This window comes from Delphinus delphis, chromosome 14, assembly GCF_949987515.2.
Source record: "Delphinus delphis chromosome 14, mDelDel1.2, whole genome shotgun sequence".
NCBI lineage: Eukaryota > Metazoa > Chordata > Mammalia > Artiodactyla > Delphinidae > Delphinus > Delphinus delphis.
The window spans coordinates 11,959,346-11,980,015 of NC_082696.1; the positions used below are offsets into that span (position 1 = coordinate 11,959,346).

The window sequence follows — 20,670 nt, forward strand, 5'->3', positions numbered from 1 at the left end:
GAGCCCTGCCAGAGAAAGGCATCAGGTGGCAAACTTAAATGTAACCTGTTAGTACTCCTGACACTGTTCCTCATAAGAGGGAGACTTAAAGTCATAGCGCTAACTTCTAAATGTTCAACTAGAGCAACGCAAGACAAATTTTCCTCCTTGACAAATGGAGAAAGATCGCATTTTAGCATCCATAACTGATTCTTATACACAGACATGAACTTTCCTGGTCTCTAATAAATTTGTAAAGCTTCCCATCTAGAATCCTAATAGCTAGTGACTCATTTTCAGGCTAATAGGAAGGAAGGAAGGAGAGGGAGAGAGGGAGGGAGGGAGGGAGGGAGGACAGTTCCTAAATAGTCGGAGCTGGATTTCCTGATCACTGTGCTATGGGTGTGAAACTAAGGGGCTATGTTAGACATGTACATAAAGAAGTCTGATTTCCATTTCCACCCCCACTGGATAATCGTAAACAATGGATAACATAACGATGACAAGAGCACTACAGCAAAGAGTAGAGAGGAATTCAAGAGATGTCACTAAATTCCTTTAGAGCTAAAGGAAAACTCTTATCACCATTCCTCACTCTCTAGGAAAAAGTACCAAATTTACTATGTCATTCTTCGTATGCTATTGTCCTTTTCACAGTAATGGCCACTGGTCCTCTGCAGAAATTCCCTGTGACTATGTAGCCCTCAAAGGGCAGTGAGAGCCTAAAATTAAGATGGTCAGAAAGCCGGAGTCTCTGTGTCCTGAATCTCCTCTGTAAGAAGCTCTGCAGCAGTAGTCACTGCTACCCCTCAAATATATCTGGTCCTCCCCTAGGGTACACGGCAGGACCATTCCCTACTCCCCACCCCCCTCCCTTGGAGTTAGGCAAGGCCACGTGACTTGCTTTGGCCAATAAATGCAAACAGAAGTGAAACATGTCACCCCTGAGTGGGAGCTTCAAAAGCCAACACACGGTTCTTTCTCCCTCTGCCACAGAGGCTTGCGGTGTGCCAGATGGTAACTGCTCTGTGGACCTGGGGTCCCAGAGAGGAACAATGCCGACCAGAGTTGCAGCTTGAATGAGACAAAGACTTCGCTTGCGCTAAACCTCAGAGAACTGCGGGCTTTTTGTTACCTCCGCATAACCTAGCCCACCCTGACTGACAGAATGGAAAGTTTACCCAGGACAGGAGCAAGGCCTCACAGGTCTCAGCAAGGCTGCATTAGTGTGAATAGCTTACCAGCATCAAACACATGCCCTTCTACAGCACATGTGTGTTCCCTCCCCCTCCCTCTAGCTTTGAATAGTGTGATATTCTTTCTCAGCTATGTAAGTTTTTCCACTGATTCATCTGCTTTCAGGCTCTAACTCCCCAGAGTGGTTGAAAACCCTATAAAAAAAAGGACTGCTCTTTTTACGTCACTTTTTTCTACAAAGTCAAAACAAATATGTCTACCCATCATAGGAAGATTTTCCAAGCCTCAGCCCTGCTGGCATACAGAAGTCTGCGTGTGTAAGAGGATAAGCATTTGGTCCTTACTATAGTGTACTGTCACAAACTTTGCTCCTATGCACTGACTACATTTTTTAAGGATCCAAACTTTGTCTTCATGTTCAACTGTAAAAGAAAAACAAAGGCCAGGGCTTCCCTGGTGGCACAGTGGGTGAGAGTCCGCCTGCCGATGCAGGGGACACGGGTTCGTGCCCCAGTCTGGGAAGATCCCACATGCCGCGGAGAGGCTGGGCCCGTGAGCCATGGCCGCTGAGCCTGCGCGTCCGGAGCCTGTGCTCCGCAACGGGAGAGGCCACAACAGTGAGAGGGCCGCATACCGCAAAAAAAAAACAAAAAAAAAAAACAAAGGCCAGAGTTCCCTGGTGGCCTGGTGACTCGGGTTCAATCCCTCGTCAGGGAACTGAGATCCCAGAAGCTGCACGGTGCAGCCAAACAAAAAAAAAGAACAAAAAAGCAAAGGCGTGGCCAACGGAAGTGGCACACTTACCAAAAAAGTACATTTTGCTCACCTTTATAAATTATCAAAGTTTGACACAAGCAAAACTCAAAAGCTGCCTTCCTAGGCCACTTTTCAAAAATACAAGATAGTTTATTATCTTAATATTCAGTAACCCCAAAGTAATTACTAGTGGCTATCAACAGTGCCTCGGCCATGTGGCTAGGTGGAAAACGCACACCTTTGAGCTTTAGCAGAAGTGGCTTTGGCCCTGGCTTCTCCCCTAATGAGCCATGTGTCTTCAAACTCCTTGAATATTAGTTTCTTCATTTTAAAATGAGAGGGAGTCCTTTCTAGCTTTCACATTCAGATTCTTTGATTGTAACCCGTCTGTTCTTAACTTCACAGGCTTACAGATCATCCAGTTAAATCTTTGGATGATACAGACTTGAAGGAGGTTCACTTCCCAGGGTGGCTGGGCAGCGAGGTCCTGCATGGGGTAGAATGTGGTCAATTCACAGTGGCAAAGGGTCTGCTTTGGACCTGAATGGAAACGGAATGAGACACAGCAGAGCCGAGTGTAAGCCAGGCCACAAGCACAGATGAGAAACATGCAAATAAGAGATGTGGAAGAACAGGCTTAAGGGCCACAGCAGATGAGAGCTGAACACTAGTCGACAACACAACACTTGCATCAAAAAGACGGGAAAGCTGTCTGTGTGGGACTGCAGCTCCCCAGAAAGTAGTTCTCTCTCCAATTATGCTTGACTGCTGTCAGTTGCTTGGGAAATGGCAGCTGAGAAAAAAGGTCAAAGAAATCTCTACTACAGCACTTAGCAGTTTAGCATGAAGAAGTAACAAGTAAGGAGGGAGCAAATGACTATATTCAGGGGTATGAAGAGTTCTGTAATAGGACAACAGTCATCTATTCTTCATCTCTGTGTAGAGGAGGAGAAAAGGGCACAAAGTACAATCTGGGGGCAGGGGGCACGCACCTCATACACAAGAAGGAAATAACTAATGGTAAATTTCATAGATCTGAAACAATCTGCTCAGGGAAGTTATTTTCTATCCCTAAAGCTCTATGCAATTTTATAAGTATATATCTATCTAGGATGGTTTAAATGCAATTCTACTAGAGACAAACTGGTCACTCAAATTTCCTTTAACAATCTGACTTATACTGAGTTAAAAAAAAACAAAACAAAACACTTTCTCCCTTCTATAAATGATTAAAAGTAAAAACAAACAAAGAGCAAGCAACTGAAAACCTAGAAATCCCGTTACTTAAGAAGGCAAACTATTACTTTCCTTCCTGATGTCGAAGTCATTTTGTTTCCCCCATTCAAACTTTATATGCCCATTAAAAGGGTTACTGTCATCATCATGATTCTTATTTTCTCAACATCATCATACTTTTGCTATTCCACTTACTTAGGTCAAGATGTTTTCAAAACTGTTAGCTGCCCCATGAGGAGGTGGTGAGATTATACATATAGATAGCTCACCCACATTTTTCTTCCTGATGTACCAACTGAACAACAGGAATTTTAATTTCTCCAAAGTAATATCGAGCTCAGCAAGGCTACTCATCCAAAAATGACAACGATCTCTCTCTCTTCCTTTCTGTTTAGGCTTTAACAATGAGCTCTAGCAAAATACTCAGATAACCAATTCATTGGGGAAGTCTCTCCAACACTGTCTTTTCTAAGAACCGTTTGGCCAGGTCTTGGGATGCGGCCTGTGGGGTTCATACCAGAGTCCAGGAGACGAGACTGGACAGAACCCGGGAGACTGAAGTCGAGGGGTAAGAATGAAAATGCACATCTGAAGCAAAAGGAAAGAAAGAAAACACACACGCACATACACCTGCAAACAAGATGCGCCGTGACTTAGGCTAAACTCTTCGCTCTCACGAGTTCATTCAAGCCTCAGGACACGCTCTGCAGTAGCTTCTGCTAACTTGCCCATTTTGCAGATAGAAAACAGAAGAGCATCTTTCCTGGTGCTCCAAGCCTGACTCACCTGGAGTCTTCTTTTCTTTCTGGAGAGGCTTCCCGTCCAGTCGCTGATGCGGCGCATCCTGGCTTTCAGGGTGTCCTTCTTGGAGGGCTCCTCGCTCAGGGCACTGGACTTGCGGCAGGGAAGGGTGAAGGAGGCGAACTGCCCGGGCTCCCCGCGCTCCACGCGGGCCGGCACGTCTATGTCGGAGGCGAAGGAGACGCGGGCGCTGAGGCTGGCGCGCGTTCCCATGTAGTCGTCGGAGAGCCGCAGGGCCGCGGGTGCCAGGCTCCCCAGGGTGGCGTCCGGGTAGGGTTCCCGGAGGGACGAGAGGGAGGCGCTTTGGCTAAAAGGCTTTGGAGCATCCCTGGGCGGGAAGCCGGCGTGGAGGCCGGGCTCGGGCTCCGGTGTGCCGGGCGCCGCGAAGGAGCCCTCGGCCTCGCTGACCTCGCCGGCCGGGCCCCAGGGCGAGTCGTACCAGGAGGACTCGGAGCTGAGCGAGCTGCCCTTGCTGGAGCGCGGGCGCGCGACGGTGGCGGCGGCGGCGGTGGCGGCGGGGGAGGCGCGCGGGCTGGGCGGGGCGCCGGCCGAGTAGCGCAGGAGCTGCACGGGGCCGCCCGAGGCCCCCGGGGCCGCGGCGCCGTCCTGGCCGCCGCTGTGGAATTCCACCCGGAGGCACCCGTCCAGCTTGCCCAGTGTCTTGATAAGCACCCTGGGGCTCTTGCGGTCCTCGCTGGGAGGGGTGGACGCGACGCTCTGGTCCCTGCCGTAGCAGTTGAGAAGGTGCCCATTGCAGTCCCTCGAGGCCGCGTGGTTATCCGCAGGTGGGTGCCCGACGTAGTGGAAGCCGTTCTCGGGGGAGAAAGCAGCATCGTTGCCCTGGAAATCCGATGCCGAGGCATTTGTCCTGTGCTTGGAGTAGGCACTGCCTTTGGAGACTTTACACGAAGGGCCACCTGGTCGGGATGCATAAGGCTGATTGCTCTTGAAATGAGAAAGGCAGCTTCGGGCCAGCGACCTGGACTTGTACCCGGCTCCGCTGCTTCCGTGACCCCATCCGTGCAATGACTTGTCATCCTTTGTATGAAGGCCACGGATTTTCAGGGAGCAAGGCTTTTGCTTAGCACCAGTAATAGTATTGCTATGATTTTTAGATCCTTGAAGGGTGTACTGACTCTCGGAGTTCCCCATTTTAACCTAAATTAAGAACAGTAGCATTGGTAAGACTCACGACCTAAATTACCTTCCACTATGACAGAACTTTCTAAAACTACGTTCTTCACATGACAAAGGAACCAAGCAACTTCTTTCTGAACCTGACACAACTCAGAGACGTAGGGACAAGAGTGACGTACGGAATTGGTTCTCCTCCTAAAATGCAGGTCATCAGCCAGATAAACAGTACTGCCCGCTCCTGTGCTGGTGATTTTAAGCGCACAATCTGTTGTCTGATGTTAATTCAGAAACTGAACAGGCATAGGAATCAGCTTAAGACAAGAGACCTCCTATAGGCGTGGTATTGGGAGGTTTTGAACCAATGATTCTTGAAGAGAAAAATGAGGGAAAAATATCTTTACTCTGTCACTCCAATATAATGATTTTTCAGTGACCACACAGATATATTTTCATTATACATAAGCTACTGGAAGAGTTCATACCATACCCCAATATAAGTGATTACTGCTGAAAAATGACCACATTTGTAATAACATGACTCTGGGTACCATACTATGTTGGAACTTTCATGTACCACACAGAGTAGGATATCAAAAAGGATAAGGCCTAGAAGTTCTCAAAAACTAAACTGAGATGGAAAAAAGGGGAGGAAAATACAAGCTCTCATTTGGGACAGAAAAACATTTTAATGAACCATCTCTAGAGCTTTTCTAAAGACTTTCAGGGTTCTCACTTTAGGACCTGATGACAGAAAAAAGTCTGAAGCTGACTTGTTAGAATGTGGGTATTAAAAAAAAAAAACGGTTAGATTCTTCCAATTCCCTTTAACACCCCAATTTGCTTAAGGAGTCTATTAGTTAAGCCAAATTCAAGGTGAAACTTGATCCAAACCTCCCCCCCCCCCACCCCACCCTCAGTTTTTTATTTTAACCAGTATCACTGTTTGAGGCAAGTTGGAGGCGATGCTTCCACTCATGTCTCCAAATATATGTAGCAGGCTTTTCATTTTAATTCTTTTGTACCTAAGAACGTACAGCCACAAAATTCAAAAGGGCTGACGTTTCTTTGGTGACAATTATCAAACACAGTTTAAAACGCAAATAATGGGAACAAATAATTAAACCTTTACTAATCCCCCAAATCACAGTCACGCAACTAGACATGAACCGCAGCTCCCATGAGCAGGATTTACCTGCAGTCTGGTCTGTGCGCTGAGGGAGATTAATGGTCAGTCGACTTGACAGGGTCCTGGGAGCAAGGCAGCATGGTTAGCAAGTGAGAGGAGTGAGTCCATGAAATGATCCTGAAAAGCAGAAATAGGAGTAAACTCTGTCAAGCTTTAACACCCATTAAACGAAGGTTTCATGTCAGTTACCTGAAGAAACAACAGGTGCCCAGAATCCCTGTCAAAATAATAAATGGAATGTCTGTGAGCAGCCTGATCCATCGGGGTTGTTCGGAAGATGTGAAGGAAGCCAGGACCAACCCCTCCCCCCACCCCTCCCCCACCCCTCCCCACCCCTCCCCCACCCCCCAACCTTGCAAGGGCCTTTCACTCCACACAGTCTGCATTCAAATGTACGCCTTTGTTTCAGGGGAGAGCAGGTGAAAGTGCTGCCCTGAGTCATGGCTCATCTGTCACCACCGCTAGGAAAACAACTCACAGAAGCACCGTCCTGGTATGGCGAGAACGGGTCCCTGTTCCCCATTTGACGAAGCAGCAAAAACAAAACCCAAAATGTAGAGTCGCAGGGAAACAGCCCTTGGCTAAAATAATGCGGGTCAGAGAGGCAGACCCGGTGGATGAGATGAAAAGGTTTTCTCCAGCACCTGCTTGGGTCTCACTGCACAAGGCTAGAGGCAGGAAGCCCACCTTTGAGGGAAAGAGGAGGGGGGCTTGGGGTGCCGCCATCTGGCTGTGCTCATTGCCGGACACAAAGCCTTTATTTCTGCCACAGACAGAGCGAGCAGAGCAGTGAGGGGCCACTAGTGACTTTTTTCCTCTTAAAACTTTTATTTGTAATTGTGGTACAACACATGTAACATTTACCATCTGAACCAATTTCAAGTGTACAGACAGTAATGTGAAGCACGTTCACATCGTTACGCAGTCCGTCTCCAGAATGCTTTTCATCTTGCAAAACTAAACCTCCTACATTAAACAACTCCCCACCTCCCCCTCTCCCCCCTCCCCCCAGCCCCTTGTAACAACCCTTCTATTTTCTGTCTATGAATCTGATAGCTCCAGGCACATTATGGAAGTGGAATCATACAGGATTTGTTGTTTGTGACTGGCGTATTTCACTTAGCATAATGTCTTCGAGGCTCACCCGTGCTGCAGCATGCATCAGAATTTCCTCCCTTTTTAAGGCTGAATAATATTCCATTGTATGTGTACACAATTTGTTTATCCACTCATCTGTAAATGGATACCTGGAGACTGCTTTCTACCTCTTGGCCACTGTGAATAATGCTGCTGTGAACACAGGTATACAAATATCTCTTCAATACTCTGCTTTTACTTCCTTTGGGTATATACCCAGAAATGGAATTGCTGGATCATATGGTAATTCTAGTTTTCATTTTTCAAGGAGCCACCATACTGTTTCCCATAGCAGCGGCACCATTTTACATTCCCACCAACAGTTCACAGACTTCTAATTTCTTTACATCTTCACCAATACTTGTGATTTTCTATTTGTTTTATATAGTGGCCATCCTACAGTAATGAGATGATATCTTACTGTGGTTTTGATTTGCATTTCCCTAATGATTAGTGATGTTGAGCATTTTTTCATGGTTTATTAGCCACTTGTATAGCTTCTTTGGAGGGTTCGATGGTGACTTTTAAAGTTCATGAAGCACTAGCACGGGAACTAAGTATGTCCAGTGAGGCCAAAGACACAAGTCTATCTGGGATGATCCACACACACACATTTTAAATTGAAAAAAACATTTTTTAATGTCAAAGATTTCCCACTTAGGCATCAGCAGGAGATCTAACAGCCTTTATAAAGACTGAGGCCAGCATCTAACTAACAAGGTCTGAAATGGTACCTACTACGTTACTGACCACACCTTCCCGTGGGCAGCTCTCCCATACATCTAAAAGGCAGAAGAGCCACTGGTTGAGCTGCCACTAAAAAGTGGCCCCCGTGATACCTCTGACACGGGAGCTAGAACACAAGAACCCCACCTTTTGAAACTTCAAAACCTGAGTTGTCTGTCTTTTCTCAGCTATACTCTTTTAACACAGGAACTAAAAGTGGCCAGAGAAGCTCCCAGCTGCCGGGTCTGAGACCTCACACAATAAGCTGATGGGCGTGAGCCTTTGTGTTTGTGTACTTTCATCAAGACCAAGGTCTAGGGATGACGCACAGGTGAAAGTCTCCTGGGCGGCTCTTTGTCAGGCCCTTCTGATCCCAGATCACGTGCCCAAAGACGAGCACACACGGCACTGGCTTAAGGCCCCCAACCCAGCGGCATAACGCTGCCGCTGAGAGAGGGTCCCGCTGGGCCAGCCGCTCAAGGACACACAAAGACAGGGGTTCAAAGGTGCAGAATGGCTCAGGGTTGTAAGTTTATGCCCCAGCAGCAGATTGTAACCTCAACTTGTCTTACTCCTTGTGAAGTTAAATAGCTTAATTTAAAATTTCATGTCCTATTTTAAAACACATAGCCCTGAACCCTGTCCTTTCTGAGGTTGCTGTCCATTAAGGCCTGCAACTTTGGGGCTCACGGAAGCATTTAATAAACACCTGTTGAATTGAATGAAAGCAATTTCACCTGTTAGAAGGTTGATCTGGGCACAAACTAAGAGCAGGAATCATCCCAACAGGATGTGGCTGAAAGACTGATGTATTAATCCATGAGGCGATGTCTCAGTAATTAACACAGTACTGCCTGGAGAAAAGCCGAAAGGCAGATACAACATGCAATGTGACACGTGGACGATGCTGACCAGCTGTTCAACACCCCTAGTCAATCAATCCCACAAAAGGAAAACAGCCTTAAACTGTAGCAAGAAGAATTTATCTAATATTTATGAGGAATTTATTGACAGAGAAGGGTAATCTCTGAGGGAAACTTTAGATCTGTCCCTGAGGAGTTTGGCAAATTGAACTGCTATTTATCTGTCATACTTCAGCTGTGATTTTTTTGTCTGAAAGCAAGAGAATAAACAGGTCAGGTTTTCTGCAACCCTGACTCTCTGAACTTTTACTAAGGGAATATTACGGTATTTAAGTTAAAAAAAAAAATTTTTATTGATAGAAAGCAGGCTGACAATATCAAAATAACAGATTTCCTGTGAAATTTTTTAAAAAGAAAAGAAATAGCTAAAAGCCCCCAAGAGAAAAAAGCATGCACACTGGTACACTAACCTGCAGTTATAAGTATCAGGTACGCTAACGTACAAGGCCCACAGCTGACCCAGAGAAAATTTACGTGCGTTACTCAGGAATAAATGAGAGGGTGCTAAGACTGTGTGGACTTCACAAATATTCTATGCTGTGTATATACTTTTTTTACAATTATTTTTTATTTATTGAATAATTATAATAAAATATTGGCATTTTAAAAAATTGATCACCATCTCCTGAACCTAAAAACAACCCTTGTCTTTTGTTTTCTACATTCCCTTCCAATCCCCAATCTGATGAATGTGCTATGTAGCTTTTTAAGCTAAAATCACAAACAAGAATGGAAGTATTTTTCCTTTTTTTTTTTAAATTCAAGTCCAGTTGATTTACAATGTTGTGTTAGTTTCAGGTGTACAGCAAAGTGGTTCACATACATATGATTCAGTTATATATATGTATTTATATGTATATATATATATATATATATCTCACATACACATTCTTTTTTAGATTCTTTTCCCTTATTCTTTATTACAAAATATTGAGTATAGTTCCCTGTGCTATACAGTAGGTCCTTGTTATCTATTTTATATATAGTACTGTGTACATGTTAATCCCAAACTCCTAATTTAAACTTTTTAAAATTGCAATCAATTACCACCCCAGAAATGTCCGGCAATGTGGAGGAATTCCACAAATACGTCATCAGAATCCCAGCAGCCACTGTGACCTACTGAACCTCACAGCAGGAAACTTCTAGGAGGAAATTCAAGATTTACCTTTTCTTCACTTGCCTTGAGCTTGGCCTTGAACTCATGTGTCAGACTGGCAAATTCTCTGCTTCCACATAATATAGAGTTCAGAGCAAAGGAAACTAAAATCCTCCAACTCTGCTTGGTCTCCGCCTGTGCCGGCTGCCCAGATGGAGCAACTACAGGGAAATCAGAGACAACCCAAGCAGGCCAGATGGGGCTGTGCGGAGGGCTGGGGGCTGACTGGTGATGGCAAGCAGAACGGAGGCGTGGGGACACGGAACAAAAGCCAGACTTACGCCTTGGCGAGGCAGTTAAGGGGAGCTCAACAAGATACCAACAAGGCTTCTCACGTAACTTTAGAAAGATTTTTATACTGAAAGAGGAGCCTCATCACTGGACAAGACAAACATTTCAGATAGTGATAAGAGCTGGAAAAAAGATAAGAAAAGGACTAACCATTAATCATAACAATATCTACTTGGTTCCCTTTACTGAGGGGTGGGAGGCTGAGGGGAGCTTCACTCATTAAGGAGACAAATCTCAGAATCCTTGTCTGGTTTGTGTCACAGAACTTGGGTTTAAGACCTGCTTCCAGCTCTTAAATAACATGTGAGTTTTAGGTCGAACTACTTATGCTTTCTGAATCTCTTTTTCCCCATTTGCAACTTGAGGATAAAAATATCTGTCCTACCTACTTCATGGATAGAGAATCAAGTGTGGAAATGTATGTGAAACCACCTAAAAAACTGTGGAACACAAATATACAGTACTATTATTAATTTTTAGTGATAAATTTAACTTGGTGTACTACGATATCAGATCTTATAACAGTCTGCTGTTTCATTTTATTAACTATTAATCAGTACATTAATTATTACATGTTTATTATATAAATTTGGAACTTTCCAAGTTCCATTGTTAGCACTGATTTTGATCAATTCCCCAATAGTTACAGCATATAAAACTATCTAACTTGCCACACATGTGTCAAATGTCAACAGAAACAATGACACAAATCATGTACTTGTATTATTACATGCTAGAAAGTGTAGAAATGTAACCTAAGTGTTCACTGGACAGCTGGCGAATCTCAGCCACGGCGATGTTGGTCCCCAGGGGACATTTGGCAATATCTAGAAACATTTTTGGTTGTCACGCTGGGGCGCTGGCATCGAGCAGGTAGAGTTCAGAGATGCTAAAGATCTTACAACGCACAGGACAGTCCCCACAATAAATAATTACTTGACTCCATACGTCATTAGTGTTGAGGCTGAGAAACCCTGCCTTAAAATGTTACTGCCTGTCTCAGTAAAAACACTAAAATACAAGAACAAATATGCCGGAAAATCTAAAACCAAAGCATTCAAACTCTGTCAAGGACCCAAACTTACTAACAAACTCTGTAAATACGGCCTGAAGCTGCTTCTCCCATCTTGCCTCCAGGAAGCGCACTCCAAATGCACCGATACCCGGACTCGAAGGAGCTCATTTCTAATCATAAGAAAACTTGAACCCAATTTGTATGAAGAGGCAGGAGAAAGGAACATCTGGTCTCCATAGGAATAGTGCTGAGGGAGCGTAACCCTTATAAATAAAGTGGGCAGAAAGCGGGCTGCTGCTAAGGGCGTCAAAAGCTAAGTAGCCATTGTGGAGCCCCATTGGGTCTATTTCAATTCAGCAGGATTCCTTCCAAATGCATATTAACAGATGAAAAGACAAACCAATCTGCAGAAGGGATGCCTAAGAGGACCTCAGTCGACAAACACGGCTGGTATTCAGCAGGGGAAAAGCAATAAATTCCACAGAGACAATAGCCCAGCTTTCTGCAGAGCACATCACCTCAGTAAGCCAATTTCTCACAAGCCGGGGGTCTCAGCACTCACACCTGTTTTCATAAAAAAAAAAACTTGAACATCTGCAGCACTGCTTACAGAAGTGTTTGTCCAAGGGTTCATGATGCATTGTTGGCTCATGAAATTCATTTAATGATTTAATACCAGTATTTTCAAAGGAACAGAATAGAATAGGAATGGAGCAGAGACTATAAGAAAATAGAGAATTGTATCCCAATAATGGTAAAAATTGTTCTATGACATTAGAATTTTTTGTGTGCTTGTATGTTTGCCTGTATATTGGGTGGTGAAGTAAAATTATATCTCCTTGAGTAACGGTCTGAAAAAAGAACTTGAAAACAATGACTTAGAAAACCGCAAGTAGCAGTTTCATCAGAATGGCACATCCATTCTAATAAGACCCAAGGACAACCCAAGTCTAGAGAGTCTTGAAACATCCAAAGAATCATCACCCAAGGCAAACACTTCAGCTAGAAAGAAGAAGAGCGAGAGAGAAAAGGACTCTCCGTTATTGATGTGCAGTTCTGGGCACCACATGTGACGTCCCCACCCTTCTGCAGGCTACAGATTAAGAGGAACTTTCCTTGGACATTCAGACCCTTCCTATGAAAGTTAAAAATGACCCCATAAAGAAGTCAGCCAAAGAACTGTGTCTTGAGGATGTGTGAGATTCTGCGAGATGGAGACAGAAAAGGACATTCCAAGGAATAGAAAATGGCAATCCAAAGACACGGGCGCTCCAGGACCACTTGCTGAATCCGTATGTGACTGAATCAACAAGTGAACTAAGCAGAGAAAGCCCCCAGCTTGCTCAGGAGAGGTGACAAGGGCAGCAGGGGCTGAGCACAAGTGTCAGGGATAACGTTGAGAGAGACGGGGAGGAAGAGGTAAGAGGGGAAGGAGGGATGAGGGAGAGGAGGCTGGGGGAGACCTTGCCTGTCCCTGCCCATCACCTTCGCGCCCTCCCCACTGTCCCCAGGAGCACCACACATGAGCCGTCTCCTAGGGACACTCTGGGACACCATCTGGGAAGGAGTCCACAGTAATCAGTAGCTCGAAGCCCAGCGTGGGAGGCAGCGTTGGCAAAAGAAGAAAATGTCCTTAGTGTTCGCAGAAACTTGGGAACTGATGTGAAATAAGAGTTCCACTCACCAACTCAACTTGAATTTCCCCAGACCCGCCTATACATCCACCCGTGTGCTGGGCACTGGAGAGAAACAAGAGTGATATATGATCTGATCCCTTCCCCAGAGGGGCTTATCAGCTTGTGTAGGAAGGGGGAGCAATGATTAACAGGAAACATTTGCAGAATCAATAAGCGAGTTTACAACAACTTTAACAGCATTGAGTTTATGAGAGACGTGGTGAGACCAACAGCCCCACAAATATTACTGGTATGTTTCTGGAATGTCAGTGAGTTGAGAGGCCCAGCTACCTCTGAGCCATCACAGAAACTGAAAATATTTCAGGGGTTTTTTAAAAATCAACTTTTCAATAAAAATTACAGAACTAACATAGCCTAAAATAAAACCAGCCATGTAAAGATAAAACTTTTTTATTTTTCTTTCAAAAATTATCAAAATGCATCTCATCCACTTTCATCCCTGCTCTTTCTAACACAGTAGCACGGAATTTTTTTTAAGTATCAAATGTTGGGGCTTCCCTGGTGGCACAGTGGTTAAGAATCCGCCTGCCAATGCAGGGAACACAGGTTCGAGCCCTGGTCCGGGAAGACCCACAAGCCGCAGAGCAACTAAGCCCATGCACCACAACTACTGAGCCTGCACTCAAGGGCCACAGCTACCGAGCCCACGCGCCACAACTACTGAAGCTCGTGTGCTTAGAGCCCGTGCTCCGCAACAAGAGAAGCCACCGCAATGAGAAGCCTGCGCACCGCAATGAAGAGTAGCCCCGGCTCGCCGCAACTAGAGAAAGCCCGCGCACAGCAACGAAGACCCAACACAGGCAAAAATAAATTAATTAATTAAATAAAAATAAATTTATAAAGAAATATCGCTGACATTAAAAATATATATATATCAAATGTTGAGTCCCACTCTGCATTTTCTCCCAAGTGTACTTCGAGTCTTATCCACAATTTGGCCAACAGCCTGGTCTCTACAGACCTCATACTGCTTTGGTGACGACTGGAACCAAAGATGCACAAGATTCAAAACGGTCAGCATGACTTTTAAATAACCCTCTTTTGTAACTTGGGATTCAAAATGGTCAGCATGACTTTTAAATAACCTCTCTTTTTTAACTTTTAGGAACCTGAGCCATTCCACAACAAGCGAGTTCATGGGTAGGCACCTCCCAAGCTTCACACCAAGATGAAAACAGAAGACCGTGCATCGGCATCCCGGGCTATAACCACATGGCTTCTCACGGGCTCGGAGACCTGTCTGTAAGGCACGTGCTTCAGTAACTCAGAAGCAGGCATCGCACTCCTAAACCTCAGTCGTGTTCTGTGAACAAAATATACCGCGGTCACGGTACCAGGTTATTCTTAGCAAAGTATTTCTTCATTATATACTGTTCCATTTAAGTTAAAAAATGAACAGGCTTAAAGCACACATTTCTCCCCTCATTTAAACAGGGGCTTTCCTCACCCTCATAAATGTGTAACTGTTTTCCTTCCATTCGGCTTGTAGCCTGATTGAAGCCTTCATTTCTATAGGTCTACATCTTAAAGCCACAATATAAGTTGTTCTTGGGCCTGAAGGTAAAATTAAACCAATCACTGCTGAACTTTTCCATAAATCATACATTATTCAAAATAAACCTGATTAGATTTTAGCTAGTAACTTTACAGAAACTTTCAGGGGAAAAAAGAAAAGAATAGCATTAGTACGTATAGTTTAAATTTCATAATTTACAGGAATTGAAAAGTTTTGAGACCTCAAGTAGATGGGCATGCAGAGAGACAGGGAAGGATTTAATATGTCCTGAGATGCTGTATGCCAGGGCTACCCAGGGCACAAGAACCCCAAGAGCTTAGCTGATCATCCCTGTTTTATAGGAAAGGAAATGTTAGCCTCCAGGGATTAAATAATTTGACCAAGATCCCAAAGGGGCAAAGGTAGAAATCCACCCTGGATTTCTTTAATTTTTAAAAAAATATATGTATTTACATCAATACAATTTTAAATGTTTCTGTGCTTTTTAAACCTGAGAACATCCCGTATCTTTTTTTAAAAAGTACAATCTAACTTTCAGTTTCCTCCTTCAGAAGAATGATTGGGATCCACGCCCCTTTCATAAATACCTTTCCCCAGCGGTATCCGTTCTCCAAGCAGCAAAGGCTTCCACAGCTGGGGATGGGAACATGATAAAATGGAAAACTGCAATTTTAAGTTAACTAAGGAGCCGGAAGTTTAAAATGTAGTTATTCTGTTCTGCTGCTTTGCAACAACATTGCACAAATGAGAGCTTTTTTTTCTTGATAGTTTAAGCTACATGGTCATCATTCTAAGTATCAAGACCATAGAATAACCAAGGGGAATCTTCCTGAAGTTTCCATTTCATCTAATGCTAAGTAATTTAAACATTGTTGCCATAATAAAGAAACACAGATCACAAAGTAAAATATAAAATTTACATTTTGAGCTAAAACACAGGCAGTCAATGATATGTAGCATTTACATTAGGTTGCTTTAGCTACCTCATCGGGTATCCTAAGCAGGATATACTTCCATTGAATAATGTGACAAATGTTTCCTGGGCAACTAGTCTGTGCTAGAACTGTTCTGGGCCCTGGGATACAGCAATAAATACACCTTCCCCCCCAAAAAAAAAATTCCTTTCGTGGAGCTTATATTATAGTGGGGAGACTGAACGATAAACCAAGAAGGTAAGTAAATTATATATTAGAAGGCGATTAAGTACTTTAGCAAAAAAATAAAGGGGGAAGGGGGAAACAGGCAATGTCGGGAGAGGGGAGCTATAGGTCTAGAAAGCGGAGCAGAGAAGTCCTCATGACTGGTGACATTTAAGCAAGGACTTGCTGGAGGGGAGAACATGCGGATTCTGGGGAAAGAAAGAGCCTCTGAAGCAGAGGACAGAAGGTACAAATGCCCAGATTGGTGGACAGGCAGGAAGTCAGCTCGGCTAGAGCAGGAGCCCTCGGAGGGGACAAGGAACCAGAGGGCGCAGCCCGAAGGGACACTGTATGGGCTCTGGCTTTCACACTGAGATGGCAAGTCGTGATTAGAGGGCTGTGAATAGAGACGGCTCATCATGGGGCATATTTCAAGAGGACCCCTGCAGCTGCCCTGAGGATCTGGACTGCTGGCAGCAAGGGGGAAGCCAGGGCCTGTTGGGCTGGGAGGATAATTCACATGAGAGGTGATGTGGATGGGACTCCGGTGGGAGGGTTAGGAGTCTGGAGACAGGTGAAGGGAGAGCCAACAGGAGTCTCAGGTGGTTGGGAGTGAGCGGTGACAGGTCAAGGACGACACCGCAATCCTCAGACCAAGCCCCTGGGAGAATGGGAAGGGCAGAGCAGAGCGGGCTTGGGAGGAAGAGAAGGGGGTGGGGTCTGCTTTTATCAGGTGGGAGATGCCCACTGGACATCAAGGTGGCAACGCTGAGTAGACACTGGGATTTAGGAGCCTAGAGTTCCAGGGAGAGATGGGCCTGAGGTACAAATTTTCTATCACCCACGTGAAGATGGTATTTAAAACATACACTGGATGAGCCCCCCGAGGGAATAAGTAAACAAAGGGAAGAGAAGAGGCCCAAAGAGGCCCGGTAGTGCTCCAACACCAAGAGGCCAAGAAATAAGGAGAAACAGGAAGAGCGGTCGGTCAGTGGATCCAATTAAGAGGAAACCAAGAAAATACGTTGCTGACAAAGCCAACTGAAAAAAGGCTTTTCAGGGAGGAGATCATGAGCAAGGACCAAATGCTTCTGGGAGTTCATGCAACAAGGACTGAGAACAGAGCCCCAGACTCAGCACCGTGCAGGCTACCGGTGAACTTGACCGGAGCAGAGTCCAGGTGGAGGAAGCTGGGCTGGAGTGAGTCTGAGGTCCATGAAATTGAAGATGGTGAATAGAGATAACTCGTCAAGGAGTTTTACTGTAAAGAAGGGAGAATCAGGCGGTAGGAATGTAAAAGAAGTGTGTGTGTGTGCGTGTGTGCGTGTGTGTGTGTGTAAATCCGAGAATTTGATGTGGCAGGAGAGAGAGGGGAAATTCTGGTGTTGTCCTTTATTAGCCAAAGGGGAAGGAGGCTTCTCCCCAAGCCTGTTCATGCACCAGAGGGGGAACTGGCCCTGGAGCCACGACGCTCTATTAGAGAAACTTCAGAAAAACATCTGAGAACTAATAATAAACACATGAGGTAAGGCACCAGGACAAAAGGGTATCAACTCTAGTAAGGAACTTTTTGGCAAATTATTTCTCACTGTGCCTTCTTATAATTTCCAGTTTTTTTCCTCTCTAGGTCACATGTAGGGTAGAAAAAGTAAGTCAAGGTTTTTGCTATGTTCCGGTTACTTCTGGGTTTGGGAGTTGTTTTGTATTTAACTTTTGATTAATTTGTGATCAATTGTCAATGGAATCTATATGTATATACATGTATGTGACTCTGTGTGTGTGTCTGTGTTCCATGAATGGGGGTACGCTTTTCGTGAAGCTCTTTACTCTCTATTACCTTTGATATCTTGGTTTTTCTTGGCTTATGTCTGTCTGTGAACAATGCTGCCTTTCACTTGTCACTCTACCTTCCAGGAGTGGCTACAGATGACTTGAAAACAAATCTATTTTCATTCTCTCCACTCAGAGTTTCTTTTCATTGGCTTTCAATGGTATGGACGTTTAGCTTTTGTCTTTCCCAGCCCATACACTCCGCATCTCTTTAGCCCTTCACATCTCAGCAATCCTACTCAATTCTGCAACTAGAGATGTGTCAAGGTCAAGTACAAAAACAGGATGGGGATTATAATTTCTTTCCAGTGTTGTCCTAAAGATACCCAGGATTTCTAAACCTTTATTTAAGTTTTAGGAACACCCTGGACCCACTTCATCCCAACACTACCTGCAGCACTTACCACATCCCTTTCCTAGAACAAAATGATTACTTAGTCTATCACTTTATATGTAAAGTTTATTTTTCCAAAAGGGCCTTACATTACCTTGGCACCAAAGCTAAAGTCCATCTGCTGTCTTCTGTTCCCTTCCAGAGCCTCTCGTCAGGCACAGAACTAATGAAAACGTCAGTCTTCTATTAGAGTGGGATCATGGGGAAAAAAACCTCTCGATATAAGGCCACAAAGAGGGACAGATTGACAGATGAAGTCTAGCCAAAGCTGCCTTATCATACAGGTTAACACATGGGCACCTAACTCTCTCTCTGGCAATAGTCAATGGGAATGATGACCATCGACTGAGTGTACAGCTTTGAACTTCATTAGGATCCAAGAAAAACAAAAGTCTTTGTCTTGTCTCTGACTAGAGCTTTAGGCCTGTCTGGTTTGGTAAGTAAGTAAGTATGTAAGTCAATGAAAGGAAGGAAGGAAGGAAGGGAGGGAGAGAGAGAGGGAGGGAGGGACAGAGGAAAACGGGTACGTATGTGTCAATTTATATCAGAGGGGCTTCCCTGGTGGCGCAGTGGTTGAGAGTCCGCCTGCCGATGCAGGGGACACGGGTTCGTGCCCCGGTCCGGGAAGATCCCACATGCCGCGGAGCGGCTGGGACCGTGGGCCATGGCCGCTGAGCCTGCGCGTCCAGAGCCTGTGCTCCACAACGGGAGAGGCCACAACAGTGAGAGGTCCGCGTATCACAAAAAAAAAAAAAAAAAAGATAAACCAGAATGAGCCAAAGTATTCCCAATTAAAGAGACAGGTAGTGTAGGGAAAGACCAACAAGATAACTGGTATCACATCCCAGCCCAGCAGCCAACCATCTTGGTAACTTTGGACATGCCATTTCATTTCTGTAGGTTTTCAGTTTTCCCATTTGAAAGATTGCCTAAGGTCCCTTTCAACTCTACAACACTACAGACTATAAATAGCTGACAATAGAGTGTACCATGTATTCCTGGGATACTGACATTAACACCTCCTAGCATTTGGGAGTCCATCTGAGATAGAACTGAATAATCAAAAGACACTCAACCCACCATTACTAAAATTCAAACTGTTATAAACACAATGTTTAGAACCTTTCTGTGTCAACAGCCAGAAATTCAGGTTTATCAACTACTATTATTTCTTTTCCCTGTCTCTAATATTATTGCTATTTATTTTGAGTCCATACCTTTATCTAATTTTTTTTTTTTTTAGTTTCTCCAGTAAAACCATTTTATCTTGTTCCTTATTTAAGGAACACAATTTCAAATGACAGATGCAAATTATTATTTATTTATTTATACTTCTTATTACTCCCCTTTTAAGGGATCTCACTAATGGGGTTTATTATCTTTATGTAAGTGAGTCTTACAAAGTGGGCTAAACCTGAAGGCACAGACAGACACAGAAAGGGGCCCCGTTAGGTATTTAAGGAGTGTGAGCTTTTCCCTCTAGGCTTCTCTCTGTGTTGTTTCCACATTCATTCGATAGCTGTTGAATAGGAAGAGGTCGCAGGGACCCTACGCTAACTTTATACTTCTGGAAAAGGGAATATGGCTCTTCTCGAACACAGTCTTGGACCACCAAGACAGAATCATCTGCTCTACTCAGTGGTTAAGTGAAGGACCACTTCAGAAGGATAATCTCTTGGCAAGGAGCCCAGCCCTTATCTCGCACTTCTAGGCCTCCTAGATCAGGCCTGGGGTAAGCAGAAGGCTTTGCAAGTCACTCCCTCTGCACTGAAGTATTGAAAGAAAGGTGTTATCTACTTGCATTCAAAACACCATGTCAGTATGGAGTGGAGTCAGAAGGTTCTTCAACAGACTTCAGTTTCTGTCTACAAGCTCTGGTGAAAATCAAAGTGGCTGACATGTGTTAATGCGACTGCACAAGAAGACAGGTGGGGCTTGCTCTGTCCCTGCTCTACGTGGCTGCCGGCTCTGTCACAGCAGCAATTTCTACTTTCAAAGGAAGAGCAAGAAATAAAACACTACCAGCATTTCTATTAATTCTAACCTACCTGGACAGCACTCACATTCCTCCATCCCTAAAAGACATTTCTGTAAAGGAAGACACACACTGAAGAGGCACACACATCACCCACCTTAAAATAACTCATAACCTCATTCAGCTGAAAGTAAGTACAAAACTTAGAATCCCTAAGTATGACGGAGGGCCACAGTGAAACGCTGAGACGTGTTAGGGAAAACTCTAGCAGCTGTTCTTCAGTACACTTACTTTCCAGAAATTCTATAAATAATCTTCCAAGTTACAATGACTGCAAGAAAGCTTCCTATTTCTGTCTCTCCACCTACCAATTTTCCGAGAATTACATGCTTGGCCAAATTAACATAAAGCTGAGGGAAGTGCTCTGCCAGGACGGGTCCCTCAGTCCTTGCTGATAAACTCAGTGCTCAGACAGACGCCTAATGAATGAGCCGCCCCTGAGGGGTTATAACATGAATCAATCATCCTACTTAAATAAAGTGCTCCCCGCTGCCGCCGCCACCCCCTCCCCCCGCC

General features: G+C 44.6%; 1 protein-coding gene across 1 annotated transcript in view; it reads right to left on the bottom strand.

Moving 5' to 3' along the window:
- Positions 1–20,670, bottom strand: part of LOC132436828 (rho guanine nucleotide exchange factor TIAM2) — a 434,430-nt gene that overhangs the window by 104,364 nt on the left and 309,396 nt on the right. Inside the window, 2 exon segments of the mRNA XM_060029732.1 lie at positions 3,955–5,127; positions 6,299–6,342. Of these exon segments, the coding sequence (XP_059885715.1) occupies positions 3,955–5,127; positions 6,299–6,342 (1,217 nt within the window).